Genomic DNA, 26,550 nt, shown 5'->3' with positions numbered 1-26,550 from the left:
ACGCCCTATCCGTCTAGCATACGACATTGCTTGTCTCTGCATACGCGGACGTGAGGTCATCTCGGAAATGAAATCCGAAATATAGATTAAAATTGTTGTGTTCCCGCCCGGGATCGAACCGGGGACCTTCTGCGTGTAAAGCAGACGTGATAACCGCTACACCACGGAAACGACGGTTCTTTTCGTGTACCACCCGGAGACTCGTAATAGCAACAGTTTTTCTTCTGTGTTAGCAAGGGCATCGGCTACGAGCTCCCTCCGATTCGTGAAGTTCCTATAGTAAAAGACGTCGATGAAAACAATCCAACCGCGACAGACAGGGAGAACGCTGGGTGAGCTGCAGCCCTACAGGGTGAGACCATCAAAGGTGGCGTCATTCACATGCAGTGCGTTTTCGGAACGGACAGGCTCGTTGGTCTAGGGGTATGATTCCTGCTTCGGGTGCAGGAGGTCCCGGGTTCAAATCCCGGACGAGCCCTTGCGTTTTGTACAACGGTGTGGTAACAAATCGCATGGCGGCGGCTGTTTCGCGCATTTCCAGGCCTCCAAGTCAGCGCTAAAATCCGACAACCAGTTCTGAAACAGTTTCATGTTTCATTTGAGCCATGTGCACCCTGCTGGTGGAACGTTTGAAGTTGATTTAAGTGGTCACTGCAGAGATCGTAGCAAGTGTCTTGCTGAGTGCGACGAAAACGGGTTTCCGCCCGCAATCGAACCGGGGACCTTCTGCGTGTTAGGCACGGCGCCTGGGCTCGGCGGCAGCTGCTGCTCTTTCTTTCCTTACGAGATACCGTCGATTCGCGCAGTCGTTATTGCAAAAGATGTCACCAAAGGCAATCGCTTCGTTAGCGGCACGGTGCCTGGGCTCGGCGGCAGCTCTACATGGAGGCACCAGCAGCCCAGCCAGGCCGCCGCCGGCACCGGCGCGCCGCAGCGCAAGAAGTCGGCGCCCGCCCTGCAATGCCCCCTGTCGCTGCATATTCCACCCGCCTTATATCCTCCCCATGTCTGACTCACTACCCTAAATGACACTGCAGTCGACGTGCTTATTACTATCGCAGTATTCTAGTGTCGAACCGGTATTGCAAATTTGGATTAAGCAAAAATTTATTGTGTGGTCGAGCGACACCCTCGGCTCGCTCTTCCTACATGATCGCTTCTTGCGAGGAATAATTCCTAGCGCGCCGATGGCTTCAGAGTTGGTCTTCTCGAAGTTTTGCTTCCGCACTGCATTCCGCAATCTTTTCGTTATGAGCTTCGGTTTCCCGACTTTCTTGTGTTTAGTGCGTTTGGCTTCTCTAAACCCTTAGCCACCGCTCGGCGAAATTTCCACGCTGTCATATGTCGATCTGCAGAGCTCGATGAAGGCATCGCGGCCATTCCTGAGCTCATGGAACGGCCGAATCTGTAGTTGTTTCCAGATCTCTCCCACACAACAGCCTCCCAGTAGCTTGGATTACAGGAGTACGCCACTACTCCCAGCCGCTGATTCACCTTTGAAAGCAGAATGACATGAGCTACGCGCAGCTCCGTTTTTTTTTTTTTTTTTTTTTTTTTTGGTGTCTGACCTACTTTGAAAGACTTTGTAGTCGATTTACTTACTACTATCGCTGTTGGAAACCAGTTGATACCACACAGTATTCTAGGGACGATCAGGCAATGAAAATTTAGAATAAGTAAAACAGTATCAAAAGAAGTTGTGTGGTGGAGCAGCACATGCAATTTACGCTTCCTAGATAATCGTTACTGCATAGAATAATTCTTTTGTGTGCGGCGTCTTCAGTATCCGTCTTCTGTAAATTTTACTTGCAGTATATTGTGCAATCTTTTCGTTATGAGTTGGTGCTTGGTTTCCCGATGTTCTTTTGTTTAGTGCATTCGCCTTCTCTTAACCCTGAGAAACCACATACCGAAACTGAGGCACTGCCGGCTGTTCATAAGCAGTGTTCGATGAAGTTATTTCGCTTTTTATTCGTTGCCTTTAATATTCTTCTCATCAGTGGTGAGTGCTGCCTGCAGAAAGCGTTTATCTTGCGAATTCACGTAAAAGTTTGTGTTCCCTGTGAGGTCCACTACCTGGGATTAACTTGACTGCTCCAGGCAGGTGGCTCGTTGGTCTAGGGGTATGATTCCTGCTTTGGGTGCAGGAGGTCCCGGGTTCAAATCCCGGACGAGCCCTGCCATTTTGACCGTGCTGAAGAGTAGGTGGAACTCAGCCCCGGTTGCAGCTCCTCAATGAAGAGTAGACGCCTGTTATAGCACGTGGATATAACAAGAATGCGGCACCAGTAAAGTACGTAGGTGGAATTCGGTAGAAACGCAGACGGTAATTTTGCATGCAACGGAAAACAAGGTTGTCTTTGCGGAATATGTGCACCGTGAGTGGAGATTAAGCTTAATTGTGCGACAGTCTACCCTCATCTTACTAACGACGGCAACAACAAAGGGGTGGTGGCATGTAAGATTGAGAGTGGCCAAGAGTTTCTCATTATTAGTTAGCATCACACTTTGACAGAGCTGTGACAAGGCGAGTAGGGTGAGCTCAGGAAAGCCAGTAGCAAGCGCACTTGAAGTAGCCCTGAAGAACCGGATTATAAATTTTGCCAGCCATAATGGAGCTAGGGGCGTTCCCAGTTACCAAATACCGGTGCAATAAGAGAGCAACAGTATTTGACAGTAAAATGACGCCCTATCCGTCTAGCATACGACATTGCTTGTCTCTGCATACGCGGACGTGAGGTCATCTCGGAAATGAAATCCGAAATATAGATTAAAATTGTTGTGTTCCCGCCCGGGATCGAACCGGGGACCTTCTGCGTGTAAAGCAGACGTGATAACCGCTACACCACGGAAACGACGGTTCTTTTCGTGTACCACCCGGAGACTCGTAATAGCAACAGTTTTTCTTCTGTGTTAGCAAGGGCATCGGCTACGAGCTCCCTCCGATTCGTGAAGTTCCTATAGTAAAAGACGTCGATGAAAACAATCCAACCGCGACAGACAGGGAGAACGCTGGGTGAGCTGCAGCCCTACAGGGTGAGACCATCAAAGGTGGCGTCATTCACATGCAGTGCGTTTTCGGAACGGACAGGCTCGTTGGTCTAGGGGTATGATTCCTGCTTCGGGTGCAGGAGGTCCCGGGTTCAAATCCCGGACGAGCCCTTGCGTTTTGTACAACGGTGTGGTAACAAATCGCATGGCGGCGGCTGTTTCGCGCATTTCCAGGCCTCCAAGTCAGCGCTAAAATCCGACAACCAGTTCTGAAACAGTTTCATGTTTCATTTGAGCCATGTGCACCCTGCTGGTGGAACGTTTGAAGTTGATTTAAGTGGTCACTGCAGAGATCGTAGCAAGTGTCTTGCTGAGTGCGACGAAAACGGGTTTCCGCCCGCAATCGAACCGGGGACCTTCTGCGTGTTAGGCACGGCGCCTGGGCTCGGCGGCAGCTGCTGCTCTTTCTTTCCTTACGAGATACCGTCGATTCGCGCAGTCGTTATTGCAAAAGATGTCACCAAAGGCAATCGCTTCGTTAGCGGCACGGTGCCTGGGCTCGGCGGCAGCTCTACATGGAGGCACCAGCAGCCCAGCCAGGCCGCCGCCGGCACCGGCGCGCCGCAGCGCAAGAAGTCGGCGCCCGCCCTGCAATGCCCCCTGCCGCTGCATATTCCACCCGCCTTATATCCTCCCCATGTCTGACTCACTACCCTAAATGACACTGCAGTCGACGTGCTTATTACTATCGCAGTATTCTAGTGTCGAACCGGTATTGCAAATTTGGATTAAGCAAAAATTTATTGTGTGGTCGAGCGACACCCTCGGCTCGCTCTTCCTACATGATCGCTTCTTGCGAGGAATAATTCCTAGCGCGCCGATGGCTTCAGAGTTGGTCTTCTCGAAGTTTTGCTTCCGCACTGCATTCCGCAATCTTTTCGTTATGAGCTTCGGTTTCCCGACTTTCTTGTGTTTAGTGCGTTTGGCTTCTCTAAACCCTTAGCCACCGCTCGGCGAAATTTCCACGCTGTCATATGTCGATCTGCAGAGCTCGATGAAGGCATCGCGGCCATTCCTGAGCTCATGGAACGGCCGAATCTGTAGTTGTTTCCAGATCTCTCCCACACAACAGCCTCCCAGTAGCTTGGATTACAGGAGTACGCCACTACTCCCAGCCGCTGATTCACCTTTGAAAGCAGAATGACATGAGCTACGCGCAGCTCCGTTTTTTTTTTTTTTTTTTTTTTTTTGGTGTCTGACCTACTTTGAAAGACTTTGTAGTCGATTTACTTACTACTATCGCTGTTGGAAACCAGTTGATACCACACAGTATTCTAGGGACGATCAGGCAATGAAAATTTAGAATAAGTAAAACAGTATCAAAAGAAGTTGTGTGGTGGAGCAGCACATGCAATTTACGCTTCCTAGATAATCGTTACTGCATAGAATAATTCTTTTGTGTGCGGCGTCTTCAGTATCCGTCTTCTGTAAATTTTACTTGCAGTATATTGTGCAATCTTTTCGTTATGAGTTGGTGCTTGGTTTCCCGATGTTCTTTTGTTTAGTGCATTCGCCTTCTCTTAACCCTGAGAAACCACATACCGAAACTGAGGCACTGCCGGCTGTTCATAAGCAGTGTTCGATGAAGTTATTTCGCTTTTTATTCGTTGCCTTTAATATTCTTCTCATCAGTGGTGAGTGCTGCCTGCAGAAAGCGTTTATCTTGCGAATTCACGTAAAAGTTTGTGTTCCCTGTGAGGTCCACTACCTGGGATTAACTTGACTGCTCCAGGCAGGTGGCTCGTTGGTCTAGGGGTATGATTCCTGCTTTGGGTGCAGGAGGTCCCGGGTTCAAATCCCGGACGAGCCCTGCCATTTTGACCGTGCTGAAGAGTAGGTGGAACTCAGCCCCGGTTGCAGCTCCTCAATGAAGAGTAGACGCCTGTTATAGCACGTGGATATAACAAGAATGCGGCACCAGTAAAGTACGTAGGTGGAATTCGGTAGAAACGCAGACGGTAATTTTGCATGCAACGGAAAACAAGGTTGTCTTTGCGGAATATGTGCACCGTGAGTGGAGATTAAGCTTAATTGTGCGACAGTCTACCCTCATCTTACTAACGACGGCAACAACAAAGGGGTGGTGGCATGTAAGATTGAGAGTGGCCAAGAGTTTCTCATTATTAGTTAGCATCACACTTTGACAGAGCTGTGACAAGGCGAGTAGGGTGAGCTCAGGAAAGCCAGTAGCAAGCGCACTTGAAGTAGCCCTGAAGAACCGGATTATAAATTTTGCCAGCCATAATGGAGCTAGGGGCGTTCCCAGTTACCAAATACCGGTGCAATAAGAGAGCAACAGTATTTGACAGTAAAATGACGCCCTATCCGTCTAGCATACGACATTGCTTGTCTCTGCATACGCGGACGTGAGGTCATCTCGGAAATGAAATCCGAAATATAGATTAAAATTGTTGTGTTCCCGCCCGGGATCGAACCGGGGACCTTCTGCGTGTAAAGCAGACGTGATAACCGCTACACCACGGAAACGACGGTTCTTTTCGTGTACCACCCGGAGACTCGTAATAGCAACAGTTTTTCTTCTGTGTTAGCAAGGGCATCGGCTACGAGCTCCCTCCGATTCGTGAAGTTCCTATAGTAAAAGACGTCGATGAAAACAATCCAACCGCGACAGACAGGGAGAACGCTGGGTGAGCTGCAGCCCTACAGGGTGAGACCATCAAAGGTGGCGTCATTCACATGCAGTGCGTTTTCGGAACGGACAGGCTCGTTGGTCTAGGGGTATGATTCCTGCTTCGGGTGCAGGAGGTCCCGGGTTCAAATCCCGGACGAGCCCTTGCGTTTTGTACAACGGTGTGGTAACAAATCGCATGGCGGCGGCTGTTTCGCGCATTTCCAGGCCTCCAAGTCAGCGCTAAAATCCGACAACCAGTTCTGAAACAGTTTCATGTTTCATTTGAGCCATGTGCACCCTGCTGGTGGAACGTTTGAAGTTGATTTAAGTGGTCACTGCAGAGATCGTAGCAAGTGTCTTGCTGAGTGCGACGAAAACGGGTTTCCGCCCGCAATCGAACCGGGGACCTTCTGCGTGTTAGGCACGGCGCCTGGGCTCGGCGGCAGCTGCTGCTCTTTCTTTCCTTACGAGATACCGTCGATTCGCGCAGTCGTTATTGCAAAAGATGTCACCAAAGGCAATCGCTTCGTTAGCGGCACGGTGCCTGGGCTCGGCGGCAGCTCTACATGGAGGCACCAGCAGCCCAGCCAGGCCGCCGCCGGCACCGGCGCGCCGCAGCGCAAGAAGTCGGCGCCCGCCCTGCAATGCCCCCTGCCGCTGCATATTCCACCCGCCTTATATCCTCCCCATGTCTGACTCACTACCCTAAATGACACTGCAGTCGACGTGCTTATTACTATCGCAGTATTCTAGTGTCGAACCGGTATTGCAAATTTGGATTAAGCAAAAATTTATTGTGTGGTCGAGCGACACCCTCGGCTCGCTCTTCCTACATGATCGCTTCTTGCGAGGAATAATTCCTAGCGCGCCGATGGCTTCAGAGTTGGTCTTCTCGAAGTTTTGCTTCCGCACTGCATTCCGCAATCTTTTCGTTATGAGCTTCGGTTTCCCGACTTTCTTGTGTTTAGTGCGTTTGGCTTCTCTAAACCCTTAGCCACCGCTCGGCGAAATTTCCACGCTGTCATATGTCGATCTGCAGAGCTCGATGAAGGCATCGCGGCCATTCCTGAGCTCATGGAACGGCCGAATCTGTAGTTGTTTCCAGATCTCTCCCACACAACAGCCTCCCAGTAGCTTGGATTACAGGAGTACGCCACTACTCCCAGCCGCTGATTCACCTTTGAAAGCAGAATGACATGAGCTACGCGCAGCTCCGTTTTTTTTTTTTTTTTTTTTTTTTTTGGTGTCTGGCCTACTTTGAAAGACTTTGTAGTCGATTTACTTACTACTATCGCTGTTGGAAACCAGTTGATACCACACAGTATTCTAGGGACGATCAGGCAATGAAAATTTAGAATAAGTAAAACAGTATCAAAAGAAGTTGTGTGGTGGAGCAGCACATGCAATTTACGCTTCCTAGATAATCGTTACTGCATAGAATAATTCTTTTGTGTGCGGCGTCTTCAGTATCCGTCTTCTGTAAATTTTACTTGCAGTATATTGTGCAATCTTTTCGTTATGAGTTGGTGCTTGGTTTCCCGATGTTCTTTTGTTTAGTGCATTCGCCTTCTCTTAACCCTGAGAAACCACATACCGAAACTGAGGCACTGCCGGCTGTTCATAAGCAGTGTTCGATGAAGTTATTTCGCTTTTTATTCGTTGCCTTTAATATTCTTCTCATCAGTGGTGAGTGCTGCCTGCAGAAAGCGTTTATCTTGCGAATTCACGTAAAAGTTTGTGTTCCCTGTGAGGTCCACTACCTGGGATTAACTTGACTGCTCCAGGCAGGTGGCTCGTTGGTCTAGGGGTATGATTCCTGCTTTGGGTGCAGGAGGTCCCGGGTTCAAATCCCGGACGAGCCCTGCCATTTTGACCGTGCTGAAGAGTAGGTGGAACTCAGCCCCGGTTGCAGCTCCTCAATGAAGAGTAGACGCCTGTTATAGCACGTGGATATAACAAGAATGCGGCACCAGTAAAGTACGTAGGTGGAATTCGGTAGAAACGCAGACGGTAATTTTGCATGCAACGGAAAACAAGGTTGTCTTTGCGGAATATGTGCACCGTGAGTGGAGATTAAGCTTAATTGTGCGACAGTCTACCCTCATCTTACTAACGACGGCAACAACAAAGGGGTGGTGGCATGTAAGATTGAGAGTGGCCAAGAGTTTCTCATTATTAGTTAGCATCACACTTTGACAGAGCTGTGACAAGGCGAGTAGGGTGAGCTCAGGAAAGCCAGTAGCAAGCGCACTTGAAGTAGCCCTGAAGAACCGGATTATAAATTTTGCCAGCCATAATGGAGCTAGGGGCGTTCCCAGTTACCAAATACCGGTGCAATAAGAGAGCAACAGTATTTGACAGTAAAATGACGCCCTATCCGTCTAGCATACGACATTGCTTGTCTCTGCATACGCGGACGTGAGGTCATCTCGGAAATGAAATCCGAAATATAGATTAAAATTGTTGTGTTCCCGCCCGGGATCGAACCGGGGACCTTCTGCGTGTAAAGCAGACGTGATAACCGCTACACCACGGAAACGACGGTTCTTTTCGTGTACCACCCGGAGACTCGTAATAGCAACAGTTTTTCTTCTGTGTTAGCAAGGGCATCGGCTACGAGCTCCCTCCGATTCGTGAAGTTCCTATAGTAAAAGACGTCGATGAAAACAATCCAACCGCGACAGACAGGGAGAACGCTGGGTGAGCTGCAGCCCTACAGGGTGAGACCATCAAAGGTGGCGTCATTCACATGCAGTGCGTTTTCGGAACGGACAGGCTCGTTGGTCTAGGGGTATGATTCCTGCTTCGGGTGCAGGAGGTCCCGGGTTCAAATCCCGGACGAGCCCTTGCGTTTTGTACAACGGTGTGGTAACAAATCGCATGGCGGCGGCTGTTTCGCGCATTTCCAGGCCTCCAAGTCAGCGCTAAAATCCGACAACCAGTTCTGAAACAGTTTCATGTTTCATTTGAGCCATGTGCACCCTGCTGGTGGAACGTTTGAAGTTGATTTAAGTGGTCACTGCAGAGATCGTAGCAAGTGTCTTGCTGAGTGCGACGAAAACGGGTTTCCGCCCGCAATCGAACCGGGGACCTTCTGCGTGTTAGGCACGGCGCCTGGGCTCGGCGGCAGCTGCTGCTCTTTCTTTCCTTACGAGATACCGTCGATTCGCGCAGTCGTTATTGCAAAAGATGTCACCAAAGGCAATCGCTTCGTTAGCGGCACGGTGCCTGGGCTCGGCGGCAGCTCTACATGGAGGCACCAGCAGCCCAGCCAGGCCGCCGCCGGCACCGGCGCGCCGCAGCGCAAGAAGTCGGCGCCCGCCCTGCAATGCCCCCTGCCGCTGCATATTCCACCCGCCTTATATCCTCCCCATGTCTGACTCACTACCCTAAATGACACTGCAGTCGACGTGCTTATTACTATCGCAGTATTCTAGTGTCGAACCGGTATTGCAAATTTGGATTAAGCAAAAATTTATTGTGTGGTCGAGCGACACCCTCGGCTCGCTCTTCCTACATGATCGCTTCTTGCGAGGAATAATTCCTAGCGCGCCGATGGCTTCAGAGTTGGTCTTCTCGAAGTTTTGCTTCCGCACTGCATTCCGCAATCTTTTCGTTATGAGCTTCGGTTTCCCGACTTTCTTGTGTTTAGTGCGTTTGGCTTCTCTAAACCCTTAGCCACCGCTCGGCGAAATTTCCACGCTGTCATATGTCGATCTGCAGAGCTCGATGAAGGCATCGCGGCCATTCCTGAGCTCATGGAACGGCCGAATCTGTAGTTGTTTCCAGATCTCTCCCACACAACAGCCTCCCAGTAGCTTGGATTACAGGAGTACGCCACTACTCCCAGCCGCTGATTCACCTTTGAAAGCAGAATGACATGAGCTACGCGCAGCTCCGTTTTTTTTTTTTTTTTTTTTTTTTTTGGTGTCTGACCTACTTTGAAAGACTTTGTAGTCGATTTACTTACTACTATCGCTGTTGGAAACCAGTTGATACCACACAGTATTCTAGGGACGATCAGGCAATGAAAATTTAGAATAAGTAAAACAGTATCAAAAGAAGTTGTGTGGTGGAGCAGCACATGCAATTTACGCTTCCTAGATAATCGTTACTGCATAGAATAATTCTTTTGTGTGCGGCGTCTTCAGTATCCGTCTTCTGTAAATTTTACTTGCAGTATATTGTGCAATCTTTTCGTTATGAGTTGGTGCTTGGTTTCCCGATGTTCTTTTGTTTAGTGCATTCGCCTTCTCTTAACCCTGAGAAACCACATACCGAAACTGAGGCACTGCCGGCTGTTCATAAGCAGTGTTCGATGAAGTTATTTCGCTTTTTATTCGTTGCCTTTAATATTCTTCTCATCAGTGGTGAGTGCTGCCTGCAGAAAGCGTTTATCTTGCGAATTCACGTAAAAGTTTGTGTTCCCTGTGAGGTCCACTACCTGGGATTAACTTGACTGCTCCAGGCAGGTGGCTCGTTGGTCTATCACGAAAGTCTTTGCATTGGTTTGTTAGTGGTTTAAATGATGGCTGTGGCGGAGCTGCAAGTACGGTTGTTTACGAAACAAAGTCAGTATGCAGTTCCAGACACGCCGTTCTCTGTTGCTTCCAATGTAACAGGCGTCGAACTAAACGCATTGGTCAACGAGCTACTAAGAGAAAACAGGACGTCAGAGTGGCATGATGTAGAGTTCGATTTCTTGCTATCCGGGGAATTCCTTCGTGTTTCGCTTCTGGAACATCTTGAAGAAAGAGTTATATCTAGTGAAGGCACAGTTGACATAGAGTATGTGGAACGCTTCCCAGCGCCAGAACCGAAGGACTGTCTTCTACACGACGACTGGGTTTCCGCTGTACAAATTAAAAATAAATGGATTCTCTCAGGTTGCTATGACAACACTTTGCACATATGGACAAGCAAAGGAAAACACAAATTAACAATACCTGGGCACACAGGACCAGTAAAAGCTCTCTCATGGATTTCACTTGATGACAATCGAGCATCATTTGTCAGTGCATCTCAAGATCAGACTGCTATGATATGGGAATGGAATGTCTCAAACAATTCTGTTGAATGTATTCACATTTGTCGCGGACATGAAAGGTCTGTGGAATGCATTGGAGTGAGCCCAAATGCTGTTCTTTTAGCAACTGGAGGTTGGGATGCAATGCTGAAGATTTGGTCAGCTTCACTGGAGGAGCAAACGCATACAGATGGCATTTCATCCACTAAGAGGTTTAAAGGAGAACATGGAAAATCACAAATTAGGACTCCTGTACTTACTTTAAAAGGCCATAAAGAGTGCATTTCTTCTGCCTTGTGGATTGACTCCAGTGAAATATGCACTTCCTCTTGGGATCACACATTAAGAACATGGGATGCTGAACTTGGTGGCATTAAAACTGAACTTGTTGGGAACAAGCCATTTTTTGATGCTGATTGGTCCCCGTTGAACAGAACACTTGTAACAGCCTCAGCTGCCAGGCATGTGCGTTTATATGACCCGAGGTCAAAAGAGGGTTCCTTAATCAAAAACACATTTACCTCACACACACAATGGGTGCAGAGTGTACGTTGGTCTAAAACTGATGAACACCTTTTTGTATCTGGAAGCTATGATCAGGATATGAAGCTTTGGGACACAAGAAGTCCAAAGGCACCTTTGTATGATATGAGTGGACATGAAGACAAGGTGCTATGCTGTGATTGGTCAAGACCTGATCTTGTGGTGTCAGGTGGTGCAGATAACACTGTCCGTATTTTTAAAACAAAACATATCAAGGTAGAAGAGATGTAAGAAGTAACAGATCTTAAAGTGCTAATAATGTGCAAAAGACAACACTACACAGTAGGTGTATAATCAAGATGAGCTACGGTAATTACATTACCATGCAATAACAAATGTATATAGTTAAAGATGAGGCCAACATACATCTCAGTTGAAGTACAGTAAATTTAATTTCAAAACATGTATTGAACCATGAATATAATGTTGTGTTGTGAAAAAAAAAAACAAAAAAAAAAAAAAAAAGGGGTATGATTCCTGCTTTGGGTGCAGGAGGTCCCGGGTTCAAATCCCGGACGAGCCCTGCCATTTTGACCGTGCTGAAGAGTAGGTGGAACTCAGCCCCGGTTGCAGCTCCTCAATGAAGAGTAGACGCCTGTTATAGCACGTGGATATAACAAGAATGCGGCACCAGTAAAGTACGTAGGTGGAATTCGGTAGAAACGCAGACGGTAATTTTGCATGCAACGGAAAACAAGGTTGTCTTTGCGGAATATGTGCACCGTGAGTGGAGATTAAGCTTAATTGTGCGACAGTCTACCCTCATCTTACTAACGACGGCAACAACAAAGGGGTGGTGGCATGTAAGATTGAGAGTGGCCAAGAGTTTCTCATTATTAGTTAGCATCACACTTTGACAGAGCTGTGACAAGGCGAGTAGGGTGAGCTCAGGAAAGCCAGTAGCAAGCGCACTTGAAGTAGCCCTGAAGAACCGGATTATAAATTTTGCCAGCCATAATGGAGCTAGGGGCGTTCCCAGTTACCAAATACCGGTGCAATAAGAGAGCAACAGTATTTGACAGTAAAATGACGCCCTATCCGTCTAGCATACGACATTGCTTGTCTCTGCATACGCAGACGTGAGGTCATCTCGGAAATGAAATCCGAAATATAGATTAAAATTGTTGTGTTCCCGCCCGGGATCGAACCGGGGACCTTCTGCGTGTAAAGCAGACGTGATAACCGCTACACCACGGAAACGACGGTTCTTTTCGTGTACCACCCGGAGACTCGTAATAGCAACAGTTTTTCTTCTGTGTTAGCAAGGGCATCGGCTACGAGCTCCCTCCGATTCGTGAAGTTCCTATAGTAAAAGACGTCGATGAAAACAATCCAACCGCGACAGACAGGGAGAACGCTGGGTGAGCTGCAGCCCTACAGGGTGAGACCATCAAAGGTGGCGTCATTCACATGCAGTGCGTTTTCGGAACGGACAGGCTCGTTGGTCTAGGGGTATGATTCCTGCTTCGGGTGCAGGAGGTCCCGGGTTCAAATCCCGGACGAGCCCTTGCGTTTTGTACAACGGTGTGGTAACAAATCGCATGGCGGCGGCTGTTTCGCGCATTTCCAGGCCTCCAAGTCAGCGCTAAAATCCGACAACCAGTTCTGAAACAGTTTCATGTTTCATTTGAGCCATGTGCACCCTGCTGGTGGAACGTTTGAAGTTGATTTAAGTGGTCACTGCAGAGATCGTAGCAAGTGTCTTGCTGAGTGCGACGAAAACGGGTTTCCGCCCGCAATCGAACCGGGGACCTTCTGCGTGTTAGGCACGGCGCCTGGGCTCGGCGGCAGCTGCTGCTCTTTCTTTCCTTACGAGATACCGTCGATTCGCGCAGTCGTTATTGCAAAAGATGTCACCAAAGGCAATCGCTTCGTTAGCGGCACGGTGCCTGGGCTCGGCGGCAGCTCTACATGGAGGCACCAGCAGCCCAGCCAGGCCGCCGCCGGCACCGGCGCGCCGCAGCGCAAGAAGTCGGCGCCCGCCCTGCAATGCCCCCTGTCGCTGCATATTCCACCCGCCTTATATCCTCCCCATGTCTGACTCACTACCCTAAATGACACTGCAGTCGACGTGCTTATTACTATCGCAGTATTCTAGTGTCGAACCGGTATTGCAAATTTGGATTAAGCAAAAATTTATTGTGTGGTCGAGCGACACCCTCGGCTCGCTCTTCCTACATGATCGCTTCTTGCGAGGAATAATTCCTAGCGCGCCGATGGCTTCAGAGTTGGTCTTCTCGAAGTTTTGCTTCCGCACTGCATTCCGCAATCTTTTCGTTATGAGCTTCGGTTTCCCGACTTTCTTGTGTTTAGTGCGTTTGGCTTCTCTAAACCCTTAGCCACCGCTCGGCGAAATTTCCACGCTGTCATATGTCGATCTGCAGAGCTCGATGAAGGCATCGCGGCCATTCCTGAGCTCATGGAACGGCCGAATCTGTAGTTGTTTCCAGATCTCTCCCACACAACAGCCTCCCAGTAGCTTGGATTACAGGAGTACGCCACTACTCCCAGCCGCTGATTCACCTTTGAAAGCAGAATGACATGAGCTACGCGCAGCTCCGTTTTTTTTTTTTTTTTTTTTTTTTTTGGTGTCTGACCTACTTTGAAAGACTTTGTAGTCGATTTACTTACTACTATCGCTGTTGGAAACCAGTTGATACCACACAGTATTCTAGGGACGATCAGGCAATGAAAATTTAGAATAAGTAAAACAGTATCAAAAGAAGTTGTGTGGTGGAGCAGCACATGCAATTTACGCTTCCTAGATAATCGTTACTGCATAGAATAATTCTTTTGTGTGCGGCGTCTTCAGTATCCGTCTTCTGTAAATTTTACTTGCAGTATATTGTGCAATCTTTTCGTTATGAGTTGGTGCTTGGTTTCCCGATGTTCTTTTGTTTAGTGCATTCGCCTTCTCTTAACCCTGAGAAACCACATACCGAAACTGAGGCACTGCCGGCTGTTCATAAGCAGTGTTCGATGAAGTTATTTCGCTTTTTATTCGTTGCCTTTAATATTCTTCTCATCAGTGGTGAGTGCTGCCTGCAGAAAGCGTTTATCTTGCGAATTCACGTAAAAGTTTGTGTTCCCTGTGAGGTCCACTACCTGGGATTAACTTGACTGCTCCAGGCAGGTGGCTCGTTGGTCTAGGGGTATGATTCCTGCTTTGGGTGCAGGAGGTCCCGGGTTCAAATCCCGGACGAGCCCTGCCATTTTGACCGTGCTGAAGAGTAGGTGGAACTCAGCCCCGGTTGCAGCTCCTCAATGAAGAGTAGACGCCTGTTATAGCACGTGGATATAACAAGAATGCGGCACCAGTAAAGTACGTAGGTGGAATTCGGTAGAAACGCAGACGGTAATTTTGCATGCAACGGAAAACAAGGTTGTCTTTGCGGAATATGTGCACCGTGAGTGGAGATTAAGCTTAATTGTGCGACAGTCTACCCTCATCTTACTAACGACGGCAACAACAAAGGGGTGGTGGCATGTAAGATTGAGAGTGGCCAAGAGTTTCTCATTATTAGTTAGCATCACACTTTGACAGAGCTGTGACAAGGCGAGTAGGGTGAGCTCAGGAAAGCCAGTAGCAAGCGCACTTGAAGTAGCCCTGAAGAACCGGATTATAAATTTTGCCAGCCATAATGGAGCTAGGGGCGTTCCCAGTTACCAAATACCGGTGCAATAAGAGAGCAACAGTATTTGACAGTAAAATGACGCCCTATCCGTCTAGCATACGACATTGCTTGTCTCTGCATACGCGGACGTGAGGTCATCTCGGAAATGAAATCCGAAATATAGATTAAAATTGTTGTGTTCCCGCCCGGGATCGAACCGGGGACCTTCTGCGTGTAAAGCAGACGTGATAACCGCTACACCACGGAAACGACGGTTCTTTTCGTGTACCACCCGGAGACTCGTAATAGCAACAGTTTTTCTTCTGTGTTAGCAAGGGCATCGGCTACGAGCTCCCTCCGATTCGTGAAGTTCCTATAGTAAAAGACGTCGATGAAAACAATCCAACCGCGACAGACAGGGAGAACGCTGGGTGAGCTGCAGCCCTACAGGGTGAGACCATCAAAGGTGGCGTCATTCACATGCAGTGCGTTTTCGGAACGGACAGGCTCGTTGGTCTAGGGGTATGATTCCTGCTTCGGGTGCAGGAGGTCCCGGGTTCAAATCCCGGACGAGCCCTTGCGTTTTGTACAACGGTGTGGTAACAAATCGCATGGCGGCGGCTGTTTCGCGCATTTCCAGGCCTCCAAGTCAGCGCTAAAATCCGACAACCAGTTCTGAAACAGTTTCATGTTTCATTTGAGCCATGTGCACCCTGCTGGTGGAACGTTTGAAGTTGATTTAAGTGGTCACTGCAGAGATCGTAGCAAGTGTCTTGCTGAGTGCGACGAAAACGGGTTTCCGCCCGCAATCGAACCGGGGACCTTCTGCGTGTTAGGCACGGCGCCTGGGCTCGGCGGCAGCTGCTGCTCTTTCTTTCCTTACGAGATACCGTCGATTCGCGCAGTCGTTATTGCAAAAGATGTCACCAAAGGCAATCGCTTCGTTAGCGGCACGGTGCCTGGGCTCGGCGGCAGCTCTACATGGAGGCACCAGCAGCCCAGCCAGGCCGCCGCCGGCACCGGCGCGCCGCAGCGCAAGAAGTCGGCGCCCGCCCTGCAATGCCCCCTGCCGCTGCATATTCCACCCGCCTTATATCCTCCCCATGTCTGACTCACTACCCTAAATGACACTGCAGTCGACGTGCTTATTACTATCGCAGTATTCTAGTGTCGAACCGGTATTGCAAATTTGGATTAAGCAAAAATTTATTGTGTGGTCGAGCGACACCCTCGGCTCGCTCTTCCTACATGATCGCTTCTTGCGAGGAATAATTCCTAGCGCGCCGATGGCTTCAGAGTTGGTCTTCTCGAAGTTTTGCTTCCGCACTGCATTCCGCAATCTTTTCGTTATGAGCTTCGGTTTCCCGACTTTCTTGTGTTTAGTGCGTTTGGCTTCTCTAAACCCTTAGCCACCGCTCGGCGAAATTTCCACGCTGTCATATGTCGATCTGCAGAGCTCGATGAAGGCATCGCGGCCATTCCTGAGCTCATGGAACGGCCGAATCTGTAGTTGTTTCCAGATCTCTCCCACACAACAGCCTCCCAGTAGCTTGGATTACAGGAGTACGCCACTACTCCCAGCCGCTGATTCACCTTTGAAAGCAGAATGACATGAGCTACGCGCAGCTCCGTTTTTTTTTTTTTTTTTTTTTTTTTGGTGTCTGACCTACTTTGAAAGACTTTGTAGTCGATTTACTTACTACTATCGCTGTTGGAAACCAGTTGATACCACACAGTATTCTAGGGACGATCAGGCAATGAAAATTTAGAATAAGTAAAACAGTATCAAAAGAAGTTGTGTGGTGGAGCAGCACATGCAATTTACGCTTCCTAGATAATCGTTACTGCATAGAATAATTCTTTTGTGTGCGGCGTCTTCAGTATCCGTCTTCTGTAAATTTTACTTGCAGTATATTGTGCAATCTTTTCGTTATGAGTTGGTGCTTGGTTTCCCGATGTTCTTTTGTTTAGTGCATTCGCCTTCTCTTAACCCTGAGAAACCACATACCGAAACTGAGGCACTGCCGGCTGTTCATAAGCAGTGTTCGATGAAGTTATTTCGCTTTTTATTCGTTGCCTTTAATATTCTTCTCATCAGTGGTGAGTGCTGCCTGCAGAAAGCGTTTATCTTGCGAATTCACGTAAAAGTTTGTGTTCCCTGTGAGGTCCACTACCTGGGATTAACTTGACTGCTCCAGGCAGGTGGCTCGTTGGTCTATCACGAAAGTCTTTGCATTGGTTTGTTAGTGGTTTAAATGATGGCTGTGGCGGAGCTGCAAGTACGGTTGTTTACGAAACAAAGTCAGTATGCAGTTCCAGACACGCCGTTCTCTGTTGCTTCCAATGTAACAGGCGTCGAACTAAACGCATTGGTCAACGAGCTACTAAGAGAAAACAGGACGTCAGAGTGGCATGATGTAGAGTTCGATTTCTTGCTATCCGGGGAATTCCTTCGTGTTTCGCTTCTGGAACATCTTGAAGAAAGAGTTATATCTAGTGAAGGCACAGTTGACATAGAGTATGTGGAACGCTTCCCAGCGCCAGAACCGAAGGACTGTCTTCTACACGACGACTGGGTTTCCGCTGTACAAATTAAAAATAAATGGATTCTCTCAGGTTGCTATGACAACACTTTGCACATATGGACAAGCAAAGGAAAACACAAATTAACAATACCTGGGCACACAGGACCAGTAAAAGCTCTCTCATGGATTTCACTTGATGACAATCGAGCATCATTTGTCAGTGCATCTCAAGATCAGACTGCTATGATATGGGAATGGAATGTCTCAAACAATTCTGTTGAATGTATTCACATTTGTCGCGGACATGAAAGGTCTGTGGAATGCATTGGAGTGAGCCCAAATGCTGTTCTTTTAGCAACTGGAGGTTGGGATGCAATGCTGAAGATTTGGTCAGCTTCACTGGAGGAGCAAACGCATACAGATGGCATTTCATCCACTAAGAGGTTTAAAGGAGAACATGGAAAATCACAAATTAGGACTCCTGTACTTACTTTAAAAGGCCATAAAGAGTGCATTTCTTCTGCCTTGTGGATTGACTCCAGTGAAATATGCACTTCCTCTTGGGATCACACATTAAGAACATGGGATGCTGAACTTGGTGGCATTAAAACTGAACTTGTTGGGAACAAGCCATTTTTTGATGCTGATTGGTCCCCGTTGAACAGAACACTTGTAACAGCCTCAGCTGCCAGGCATGTGCGTTTATATGACCCGAGGTCAAAAGAGGGTTCCTTAATCAAAAACACATTTACCTCACACACACAATGGGTGCAGAGTGTACGTTGGTCTAAAACTGATGAACACCTTTTTGTATCTGGAAGCTATGATCAGGATATGAAGCTTTGGGACACAAGAAGTCCAAAGGCACCTTTGTATGATATGAGTGGACATGAAGACAAGGTGCTATGCTGTGATTGGTCAAGACCTGATCTTGTGGTGTCAGGTGGTGCAGATAACACTGTCCGTATTTTTAAAACAAAACATATCAAGGTAGAAGAGATGTAAGAAGTAACAGATCTTAAAGTGCTAATAATGTGCAAAAGACAACACTACACAGTAGGTGTATAATCAAGATGAGCTACGGTAATTACATTACCATGCAATAACAAATGTATATAGTTAAAGATGAGGCCAACATACATCTCAGTTGAAGTACAGTAAATTTAATTTCAAAACATGTATTGAACCATGAATATAATGTTGTGTTGTGAAAAAAAAAAACAAAAAAAAAAAAAAAAAGGGGTATGATTCCTGCTTTGGGTGCAGGAGGTCCCGGGTTCAAATCCCGGACGAGCCCTGCCATTTTGACCGTGCTGAAGAGTAGGTGGAACTCAGCCCCGGTTGCAGCTCCTCAATGAAGAGTAGACGCCTGTTATAGCACGTGGATATAACAAGAATGCGGCACCAGTAAAGTACGTAGGTGGAATTCGGTAGAAACGCAGACGGTAATTTTGCATGCAACGGAAAACAAGGTTGTCTTTGCGGAATATGTGCACCGTGAGTGGAGATTAAGCTTAATTGTGCGACAGTCTACCCTCATCTTACTAACGACGGCAACAACAAAGGGGTGGTGGCATGTAAGATTGAGAGTGGCCAAGAGTTTCTCATTATTAGTTAGCATCACACTTTGACAGAGCTGTGACAAGGCGAGTAGGGTGAGCTCAGGAAAGCCAGTAGCAAGCGCACTTGAAGTAGCCCTGAAGAACCGGATTATAAATTTTGCCAGCCATAATGGAGCTAGGGGCGTTCCCAGTTACCAAATACCGGTGCAATAAGAGAGCAACAGTATTTGACAGTAAAATGACGCCCTATCCGTCTAGCATACGACATTGCTTGTCTCTGCATACGCAGACGTGAGGTCATCTCGGAAATGAAATCCGAAATATAGATTAAAATTGTTGTGTTCCCGCCCGGGATCGAACCGGGGACCTTCTGCGTGTAAAGCAGACGTGATAACCGCTACACCACGGAAACGACGGTTCTTTTCGTGTACCACCCGGAGACTCGTAATAGCAACAGTTTTTCTTCTGTGTTAGCAAGGGCATCGGCTACGAGCTCCCTCCGATTCGTGAAGTTCCTATAGTAAAAGACGTCGATGAAAACAATCCAACCGCGACAGACAGGGAGAACGCTGGGTGAGCTGCAGCCCTACAGGGTGAGACCATCAAAGGTGGCGTCATTCACATGCAGTGCGTTTTCGGAACGGACAGGCTCGTTGGTCTAGGGGTATGATTCCTGCTTCGGGTGCAGGAGGTCCCGGGTTCAAATCCCGGACGAGCCCTTGCGTTTTGTACAACGGTGTGGTAACAAATCGCATGGCGGCGGCTGTTTCGCGCATTTCCAGGCCTCCAAGTCAGCGCTAAAATCCGACAACCAGTTCTGAAACAGTTTCATGTTTCATTTGAGCCATGTGCACCCTGCTGGTGGAACGTTTGAAGTTGATTTAAGTGGTCACTGCAGAGATCGTAGCAAGTGTCTTGCTGAGTGCGACGAAAACGGGTTTCCGCCCGCAATCGAACCGGGGACCTTCTGCGTGTTAGGCACGGCGCCTGGGCTCGGCGGCAGCTGCTGCTCTTTCTTTCCTTACGAGATACCGTCGATTCGCGCAGTCGTTATTGCAAAAGATGTCACCAAAGGCAATCGCTTCGTTAGCGGCACGGTGCCTGGGCTCGGCGGCAGCTCTACATGGAGGCACCAGCAGCCCAGCCAGGCCGCCGCCGGCACCGGCGCGCCGCAGCGCAAGAAGTCGGCGCCCGCCCTGCAATGCCCCCTGTCGCTGCATATTCCACCCGCCTTATATCCTCCCCATGTCTGACTCACTACCCTAAATGACACTGCAGTCGACGTGCTTATTACTATCGCAGTATTCTAGTGTCGAACCGGTATTGCAAATTTGGATTAAGCAAAAATTTATTGTGTGGTCGAGCGACACCCTCGGCTCGCTCTTCCTACATGATCGCTTCTTGCGAGGAATAATTCCTAGCGCGCCGATGGCTTCAGAGTTGGTCTTCTCGAAGTTTTGCTTCCGCACTGCATTCCGCAATCTTTTCGTTATGAGCTTCGGTTTCCCGACTTTCTTGTGTTTAGTGCGTTTGGCTTCTCTAAACCCTTAGCCACCGCTCGGCGAAATTTCCACGCTGTCATATGTCGATCTGCAGAGCTCGATGAAGGCATCGCGGCCATTCCTGAGCTCATGGAACGGCCGAATCTGTAGTTGTTTCCAGATCTCTCCCACACAACAGCCTCCCAGTAGCTTGGATTACAGGAGTACGCCACTACTCCCAGCCGCTGATTCACCTTTGAAAGCAGAATGACATGAGCTACGCGCAGCTCCGTTTTTTTTTTTTTTTTTTTTTTTTTTTGGTGTCTGACCTACTTTGAAAGACTTTGTAGTCGATTTACTTACTACTATCGCTGTTGGAAACCAGTTGATACCACACAGTATTCTAGGGACGATCAGGCAATGAAAATTTAGAATAAGTAAAACAGTATCAAAAGAAGTTGTGTGGTGGAGCAGCACATGCAATTTACGCTTCCTAGATAATCGTTACTGCATAGAATAATTCTTTTGTGTGCGGCGTCTTCAGTATCCGTCTTCTGTAAATTTTACTTGCAGTATATTGTGCAATCTTTTCGTTATGAGTTGGTGCTTGGTTTCCCGATGTTCTTTTGTTTAGTGCATTCGCCTTCTCTTAACCCTGAGAAACCACATACCGAAACTGAGGCACTGCCGGCTGTTCATAAGCAGTGTTCGATGAAGTTATTTCGCTTTTTATTCGTTGCCTTTAATATTCTTCTCATCAGTGGTGAGTGCTGCCTGCAGAAAGCGTTTATCTTGCGAATTCACGTAAAAGTTTGTGTTCCCTGTGAGGTCCACTACCTGGGATTAACTTGACTGCTCCAGGCAGGTGGCTCGTTGGTCTAGGGGTATGATTCCTGCTTTGGGTGCAGGAGGTCCCGGGTTCAAATCCCGGACGAGCCCTGCCATTTTGACCGTGCTGAAGAGTAGGTGGAACTCAGCCCCGGTTGCAGCTCCTCAATGAAGAGTAGACGCCTGTTATAGCACGTGGATATAACAAGAATGCGGCACCAGTAAAGTACGTAGGTGGAATTCGGTAGAAACGCAGACGGTAATTTTGCATGCAACGGAAAACAAGGTTGTCTTTGCGGAATATGTGCACCGTGAGTGGAGATTAAGCTTAATTGTGCGACAGTCTACCCTCATCTTACTAACGACGGCAACAACAAAGGGGTGGTGGCATGTAAGATTGAGAGTGGCCAAGAGTTTCTCATTATTAGTTAGCATCACACTTTGACAGAGCTGTGACAAGGCGAGTAGGGTGAGCTCAGGAAAGCCAGTAGCAAGCGCACTTGAAGTAGCCCTGAAGAACCGGATTATAAATTTTGCCAGCCATAATGGAGCTAGGGGCGTTCCCAGTTACCAAATACCGGTGCAATAAGAGAGCAACAGTATTTGACAGTAAAATGACGCCCTATCCGTCTAGCATACGACATTGCTTGTCTCTGCATACGCGGACGTGAGGTCATCTCGGAAATGAAATCCGAAATATAGATTAAAATTGTTGTGTTCCCGCCCGGGATCGAACCGGGGACCTTCTGCGTGTAAAGCAGACGTGATAACCGCTACACCACGGAAACGACGGTTCTTTTCGTGTACCACCCGGAGACTCGTAATAGCAACAGTTTTTCTTCTGTGTTAGCAAGGGCATCGGCTACGAGCTCCCTCCGATTCGTGAAGTTCCTATAGTAAAAGACGTCGATGAAAACAATCCAACCGCGACAGACAGGGAGAACGCTGGGTGAGCTGCAGCCCTACAGGGTGAGACCATCAAAGGTGGCGTCATTCACATGCAGTGCGTTTTCGGAACGGACAGGCTCGTTGGTCTAGGGGTATGATTCCTGCTTCGGGTGCAGGAGGTCCCGGGTTCAAATCCCGGACGAGCCCTTGCGTTTTGTACAACGGTGTGGTAACAAATCGCATGGCGGCGGCTGTTTCGCGCATTTCCAGGCCTCCAAGTCAGCGCTAAAATCCGACAACCAGTTCTGAAACAGTTTCATGTTTCATTTGAGCCATGTGCACCCTGCTGGTGGAACGTTTGAAGTTGATTTAAGTGGTCACTGCAGAGATCGTAGCAAGTGTCTTGCTGAGTGCGACGAAAACGGGTTTCCGCCCGCAATCGAACCGGGGACCTTCTGCGTGTTAGGCACGGCGCCTGGGCTCGGCGGCAGCTGCTGCTCTTTCTTTCCTTACGAGATACCGTCGATTCGCGCAGTCGTTATTGCAAAAGATGTCACCAAAGGCAATCGCTTCGTTAGCGGCACGGTGCCTGGGCTCGGCGGCAGCTCTACATGGAGGCACCAGCAGCCCAGCCAGGCCGCCGCCGGCACCGGCGCGCCGCAGCGCAAGAAGTCGGCGCCCGCCCTGCAATGCCCCCTGTCGCTGCATATTCCACCCGCCTTATATCCTCCCCATGTCTGACTCACTACCCTAAATGACACTGCAGTCGACGTGCTTATTACTATCGCAGTATTCTAGTGTCGAACCGGTATTGCAAATTTGGATTAAGCAAAAATTTATTGTGTGGTCGAGCGACACCCTCGGCTCGCTCTTCCTACATGATCGCTTCTTGCGAGGAATAATTCCTAGCGCGCCGATGGCTTCAGAGTTGGTCTTCTCGAAGTTTTGCTTCCGCACTGCATTCCGCAATCTTTTCGTTATGAGCTTCGGTTTCCCGACTTTCTTGTGTTTAGTGCGTTTGGCTTCTCTAAACCCTTAGCCACCGCTCGGCGAAATTTCCACGCTGTCATATGTCGATCTGCAGAGCTCGATGAAGGCATCGCGGCCATTCCTGAGCTCATGGAACGGCCGAATCTGTAGTTGTTTCCAGATCTCTCCCACACAACAGCCTCCCAGTAGCTTGGATTACAGGAGTACGCCACTACTCCCAGCCGCTGATTCACCTTTGAAAGCAGAATGACATGAGCTACGCGCAGCTCCGTTTTTTTTTTTTTTTTTTTTTTTTGGTGTCTGACCTACTTTGAAAGACTTTGTAGTCGATTTACTTACTACTATCGCTGTTGGAAACCAGTTGATACCACACAGTATTCTAGGGACGATCAGGCAATGAAAATTTAGAATAAGTAAAACAGTATCAAAAGAAGTTGTGTGGTGGAGCAGCACATGCAATTTACGCTTCCTAGATAATCGTTACTGCATAGAATAATTCTTTTGTGTGCGGCGTCTTCAGTATCCGTCTTCTGTAAATTTTACTTGCAGTATATTGTGCAATCTTTTCGTTATGAGTTGGTGCTTGGTTTCCCGATGTTCTTTTGTTTAGTGCATTCGCCTTCTCTTAACCCTGAGAAACCACATACCGAAACTGAGGCACTGCCGGCTGTTCATAAGCAGTGTTCGATGAAGTTATTTCGCTTTTTATTCGTTGCCTTTAATATTCTTCTCATCAGTGGTGAGTGCTGCCTGCAGAAAGCGTTTATCTTGCGAATTCACGTAAAAGTTTGTGTTCCCTGTGAGGTCCACTACCTGGGATTAACTTGACTGCTCCAGGCAGGTGGCTCGTTGGTCTAGGGGTATGATTCCTGCTTTGGGTGCAGGAGGTCCCGGGTTCAAATCCCGGACGAGCCCTGCCATTTTGACCGTGCTGAAGAGTAGGTGGAACTCAGCCCCGGTTGCAGCTCCTCAATGAAGAGTAGACGCCTGTTATAGCACGTGGATATAACAAGAATGCGGCACCAGTAAAGTACGTAGGTGGAATTCGGTAGAAACGCAGACGGTAATTTTGCATGCAACGGAAAACAAGGTTGTCTTTGCGGAATATGTGCACCGTGAGTGGAGATTAAGCTTAATTGTGCGACAGTCTACCCTCATCTTACTAACGACGGCAACAACAAAGGGGTGGTGGCATGTAAGATTGAGAGTGGCCAAGAGTTTCTCATTATTAGTTAGCATCACACTTTGACAGAGCTGTGACAAGGCGAGTAGGGTGAGCTCAGGAAAGCCAGTAGCAAGCGCACTTGAAGTAGCCCTGAAGAACCGGATTATAAATTTTGCCAGCCATAATGGAGCTAGGGGCGTTCCCAGTTACCAAATACCGGTGCAATAAGAGAGCAACAGTATTTGACAGTAAAATGACGCCCTATCCGTCTAGCATACGACATTGCTTGTCTCTGCATACGCGGACGTGAGGTCATCTCGGAAATGAAATCCGAAATATAGATTAAAATTGTTGTGTTCCCGCCCGGGATCGAACCGGGGACCTTCTGCGTGTAAAGCAGACGTGATAACCGCTACACCACGGAAACGACGGTTCTTTTCGTGTACCACCCGGAGACTCGTAATAGCAACAGTTTTTCTTCTGTGTTAGCAAGGGCATCGGCTACGAGCTCCCTCCGATTCGTGAAGTTCCTATAGTAAAAGACGTCGATGAAAACAATCCAACCGCGACAGACAGGGAGAACGCTGGGTGAGCTGCAGCCCTACAGGGTGAGACCATCAAAGGTGGCGTCATTCACATGCAGTGCGTTTTCGGAACGGACAGGCTCGTTGGTCTAGGGGTATGATTCCTGCTTCGGGTGCAGGAGGTCCCGGGTTCAAATCCCGGACGAGCCCTTGCGTTTTGTACAACGGTGTGGTAACAAATCGCATGGCGGCGGCTGTTTCGCGCATTTCCAGGCCTCCAAGTCAGCGCTAAAATCCGACAACCAGTTCTGAAACAGTTTCATGTTTCATTTGAGCCATGTGCACCCTGCTGGTGGAACGTTTGAAGTTGATTTAAGTGGTCACTGCAGAGATCGTAGCAAGTGTCTTGCTGAGTGCGACGAAAACGGGTTTCCGCCCGCAATCGAACCGGGGACCTTCTGCGTGTTAGGCACGGCGCCTGGGCTCGGCGGCAGCTGCTGCTCTTTCTTTCCTTACGAGATACCGTCGATTCGCGCAGTCGTTATTGCAAAAGATGTCACCAAAGGCAATCGCTTCGTTAGCGGCACGGTGCCTGGGCTCGGCGGCAGCTCTACATGGAGGCACCAGCAGCCCAGCCAGGCCGCCGCCGGCACCGGCGCGCCGCAGCGCAAGAAGTCGGCGCCCGCCCTGCAATGCCCCCTGCCGCTGCATATTCCACCCGCCTTATATCCTCCCCATGTCTGACTCACTACCCTAAATGACACTGCAGTCGACGTGCTTATTACTATCGCAGTATTCTAGTGTCGAACCGGTATTGCAAATTTGGATTAAGCAAAAATTTATTGTGTGGTCGAGCGACACCCTCGGCTCGCTCTTCCTACATGATCGCTTCTTGCGAGGAATAATTCCTAGCGCGCCGATGGCTTCAGAGTTGGTCTTCTCGAAGTTTTGCTTCCGCACTGCATTCCGCAATCTTTTCGTTATGAGCTTCGGTTTCCCGACTTTCTTGTGTTTAGTGCGTTTGGCTTCTCTAAACCCTTAGCCACCGCTCGGCGAAATTTCCACGCTGTCATATGTCGATCTGCAGAGCTCGATGAAGGCATCGCGGCCATTCCTGAGCTCATGGAACGGCCGAATCTGTAGTTGTTTCCAGATCTCTCCCACACAACAGCCTCCCAGTAGCTTGGATTACAGGAGTACGCCACTACTCCCAGCCGCTGATTCACCTTTGAAAGCAGAATGACATGAGCTACGCGCAGCTCCGTTTTTTTTTTTTTGGTGTCTGACCTACTTTGAAAGACTTTGTAGTCGATTTACTTACTACTATCGCTGTTGGAAACCAGGTGATACCACACAGTATTCTAGAGACGATCAGGCAATGAAAATTTAGAATAAGTAAAACAGTATCAAAAGAAGTTGTGTGGTGGAGCAGCACATGCAATTTACGCTTCCTAGATAATCGTTACTGCATAGAATAATTCCTTTGTCTGCGGCGTCTTTAGTATCCGTCTTCTGAAAATTTTACTTGCAGTATATTGTGCAATCTTTTCGTTATGAGTTGGTGCTTGGTTTCCCGATGTTCTTTTGTTTAGTGCATTCGCCTTCTCTTAACCCTGAGAAACCACATACCGAAACTGAGGCACTGCCGGCTGTTCATAAGCAGTGTTCGATGAAGTTATTTCGCTTTTTATTCGTTGCCTTTAATATTCTTCTCATCAGTG

General features: G+C 48.4%; 3 protein-coding genes and 24 non-coding genes across 27 annotated transcripts in view; 18 read left to right on the top strand and 9 right to left on the bottom strand.

The window, feature by feature from the left end:
- Positions 1 to 98: 98 nt before the first annotated feature.
- Positions 99 to 171, bottom strand: Trnav-uac (transfer RNA valine (anticodon UAC)). The gene has a single exon. It is a non-coding gene; the product is annotated as a tRNA-Val (tRNA).
- A 235-nt stretch (positions 172 to 406) lies between these two features.
- Trnap-cgg (transfer RNA proline (anticodon CGG)) lies at positions 407 to 478 on the top strand. The gene has a single exon. It is a non-coding gene; the product is annotated as a tRNA-Pro (tRNA).
- A 1,628-nt stretch (positions 479 to 2,106) lies between these two features.
- Trnap-ugg (transfer RNA proline (anticodon UGG)) lies at positions 2,107 to 2,178 on the top strand. Its single transcript has one exon. It is a non-coding gene; the product is annotated as a tRNA-Pro (tRNA).
- A 604-nt stretch (positions 2,179 to 2,782) lies between these two features.
- On the bottom strand, positions 2,783 to 2,855 carry Trnav-uac (transfer RNA valine (anticodon UAC)). The gene has a single exon. It is a non-coding gene; the product is annotated as a tRNA-Val (tRNA).
- Positions 2,856 to 3,090: 235 nt separating this feature from the next.
- On the top strand, positions 3,091 to 3,162 carry Trnap-cgg (transfer RNA proline (anticodon CGG)). Its single transcript has one exon. It is a non-coding gene; the product is annotated as a tRNA-Pro (tRNA).
- Positions 3,163 to 4,789: 1,627 nt separating this feature from the next.
- Positions 4,790 to 4,861, top strand: Trnap-ugg (transfer RNA proline (anticodon UGG)). The gene has a single exon. It is a non-coding gene; the product is annotated as a tRNA-Pro (tRNA).
- A 604-nt stretch (positions 4,862 to 5,465) lies between these two features.
- On the bottom strand, positions 5,466 to 5,538 carry Trnav-uac (transfer RNA valine (anticodon UAC)). Its single transcript has one exon. It is a non-coding gene; the product is annotated as a tRNA-Val (tRNA).
- A 235-nt stretch (positions 5,539 to 5,773) lies between these two features.
- Trnap-cgg (transfer RNA proline (anticodon CGG)) lies at positions 5,774 to 5,845 on the top strand. Its single transcript has one exon. It is a non-coding gene; the product is annotated as a tRNA-Pro (tRNA).
- Positions 5,846 to 7,473: 1,628 nt separating this feature from the next.
- Positions 7,474 to 7,545, top strand: Trnap-ugg (transfer RNA proline (anticodon UGG)). The gene has a single exon. It is a non-coding gene; the product is annotated as a tRNA-Pro (tRNA).
- A 604-nt stretch (positions 7,546 to 8,149) lies between these two features.
- On the bottom strand, positions 8,150 to 8,222 carry Trnav-uac (transfer RNA valine (anticodon UAC)). Its single transcript has one exon. It is a non-coding gene; the product is annotated as a tRNA-Val (tRNA).
- A 235-nt stretch (positions 8,223 to 8,457) lies between these two features.
- Trnap-cgg (transfer RNA proline (anticodon CGG)) lies at positions 8,458 to 8,529 on the top strand. Its single transcript has one exon. It is a non-coding gene; the product is annotated as a tRNA-Pro (tRNA).
- A 1,650-nt stretch (positions 8,530 to 10,179) lies between these two features.
- LOC126130823 (ribosome biogenesis protein WDR12 homolog) lies at positions 10,180 to 11,687 on the top strand. Its single transcript, XM_049915168.1, has one exon. The coding sequence runs from the start codon at positions 10,209 to 10,211 to the stop codon at positions 11,481 to 11,483; it is 1,275 nt and encodes a 424-aa protein (XP_049771125.1). The 5' UTR covers positions 10,180 to 10,208; the 3' UTR covers positions 11,484 to 11,687.
- A 692-nt stretch (positions 11,688 to 12,379) lies between these two features.
- On the bottom strand, positions 12,380 to 12,452 carry Trnav-uac (transfer RNA valine (anticodon UAC)). The gene has a single exon. It is a non-coding gene; the product is annotated as a tRNA-Val (tRNA).
- A 235-nt stretch (positions 12,453 to 12,687) lies between these two features.
- On the top strand, positions 12,688 to 12,759 carry Trnap-cgg (transfer RNA proline (anticodon CGG)). The gene has a single exon. It is a non-coding gene; the product is annotated as a tRNA-Pro (tRNA).
- A 1,628-nt stretch (positions 12,760 to 14,387) lies between these two features.
- Trnap-ugg (transfer RNA proline (anticodon UGG)) lies at positions 14,388 to 14,459 on the top strand. Its single transcript has one exon. It is a non-coding gene; the product is annotated as a tRNA-Pro (tRNA).
- A 604-nt stretch (positions 14,460 to 15,063) lies between these two features.
- Trnav-uac (transfer RNA valine (anticodon UAC)) lies at positions 15,064 to 15,136 on the bottom strand. The gene has a single exon. It is a non-coding gene; the product is annotated as a tRNA-Val (tRNA).
- Positions 15,137 to 15,371: 235 nt separating this feature from the next.
- On the top strand, positions 15,372 to 15,443 carry Trnap-cgg (transfer RNA proline (anticodon CGG)). Its single transcript has one exon. It is a non-coding gene; the product is annotated as a tRNA-Pro (tRNA).
- A 1,649-nt stretch (positions 15,444 to 17,092) lies between these two features.
- Positions 17,093 to 18,602, top strand: LOC126130824 (ribosome biogenesis protein WDR12 homolog). Its single transcript, XM_049915169.1, has one exon. It carries the CDS (start codon positions 17,122 to 17,124, stop codon positions 18,394 to 18,396), a length of 1,275 nt encoding a protein of 424 aa, XP_049771126.1. The 5' UTR covers positions 17,093 to 17,121; the 3' UTR covers positions 18,397 to 18,602.
- Positions 18,517 to 26,550, top strand: part of LOC126130822 (mucin-19-like) — a 162,498-nt gene continuing 154,464 nt past the window's right edge. The window contains exons 1-4 of the mRNA XM_049915167.1: positions 18,517 to 18,548; positions 20,044 to 20,163; positions 22,729 to 22,848; positions 25,411 to 25,518. Of these exons, the coding sequence (XP_049771124.1) occupies positions 18,517 to 18,548; positions 20,044 to 20,163; positions 22,729 to 22,848; positions 25,411 to 25,518 (380 nt within the window). The remainder of the gene's footprint in view (positions 18,549 to 20,043; positions 20,164 to 22,728; positions 22,849 to 25,410; positions 25,519 to 26,550) is intronic.
- Positions 19,293 to 19,365, bottom strand: Trnav-uac (transfer RNA valine (anticodon UAC)). Its single transcript has one exon. It is a non-coding gene; the product is annotated as a tRNA-Val (tRNA).
- On the top strand, positions 19,601 to 19,672 carry Trnap-cgg (transfer RNA proline (anticodon CGG)). The gene has a single exon. It is a non-coding gene; the product is annotated as a tRNA-Pro (tRNA).
- Positions 21,302 to 21,373, top strand: Trnap-ugg (transfer RNA proline (anticodon UGG)). The gene has a single exon. It is a non-coding gene; the product is annotated as a tRNA-Pro (tRNA).
- Trnav-uac (transfer RNA valine (anticodon UAC)) lies at positions 21,978 to 22,050 on the bottom strand. Its single transcript has one exon. It is a non-coding gene; the product is annotated as a tRNA-Val (tRNA).
- Positions 22,286 to 22,357, top strand: Trnap-cgg (transfer RNA proline (anticodon CGG)). The gene has a single exon. It is a non-coding gene; the product is annotated as a tRNA-Pro (tRNA).
- On the top strand, positions 23,984 to 24,055 carry Trnap-ugg (transfer RNA proline (anticodon UGG)). The gene has a single exon. It is a non-coding gene; the product is annotated as a tRNA-Pro (tRNA).
- On the bottom strand, positions 24,660 to 24,732 carry Trnav-uac (transfer RNA valine (anticodon UAC)). Its single transcript has one exon. It is a non-coding gene; the product is annotated as a tRNA-Val (tRNA).
- Positions 24,968 to 25,039, top strand: Trnap-cgg (transfer RNA proline (anticodon CGG)). Its single transcript has one exon. It is a non-coding gene; the product is annotated as a tRNA-Pro (tRNA).

Source organism: Schistocerca cancellata, unplaced genomic scaffold, assembly GCF_023864275.1.
Source record: "Schistocerca cancellata isolate TAMUIC-IGC-003103 unplaced genomic scaffold, iqSchCanc2.1 HiC_scaffold_562, whole genome shotgun sequence".
In the NCBI taxonomy this organism is placed as follows: domain Eukaryota; kingdom Metazoa; phylum Arthropoda; class Insecta; order Orthoptera; family Acrididae; genus Schistocerca; species Schistocerca cancellata.
This window is presented reverse-complemented; position numbering and strand designations above follow the sequence as displayed.

Coding starts and splice junctions, on each gene's coding strand:
- LOC126130823 (XM_049915168.1), top strand. CDS start 10,209: ATGATGGCTGTGGCGGAGCTGCAAGTACGGTTGTTTACGAAACAAAGT.
- LOC126130824 (XM_049915169.1), top strand. CDS start 17,122: ATGATGGCTGTGGCGGAGCTGCAAGTACGGTTGTTTACGAAACAAAGT.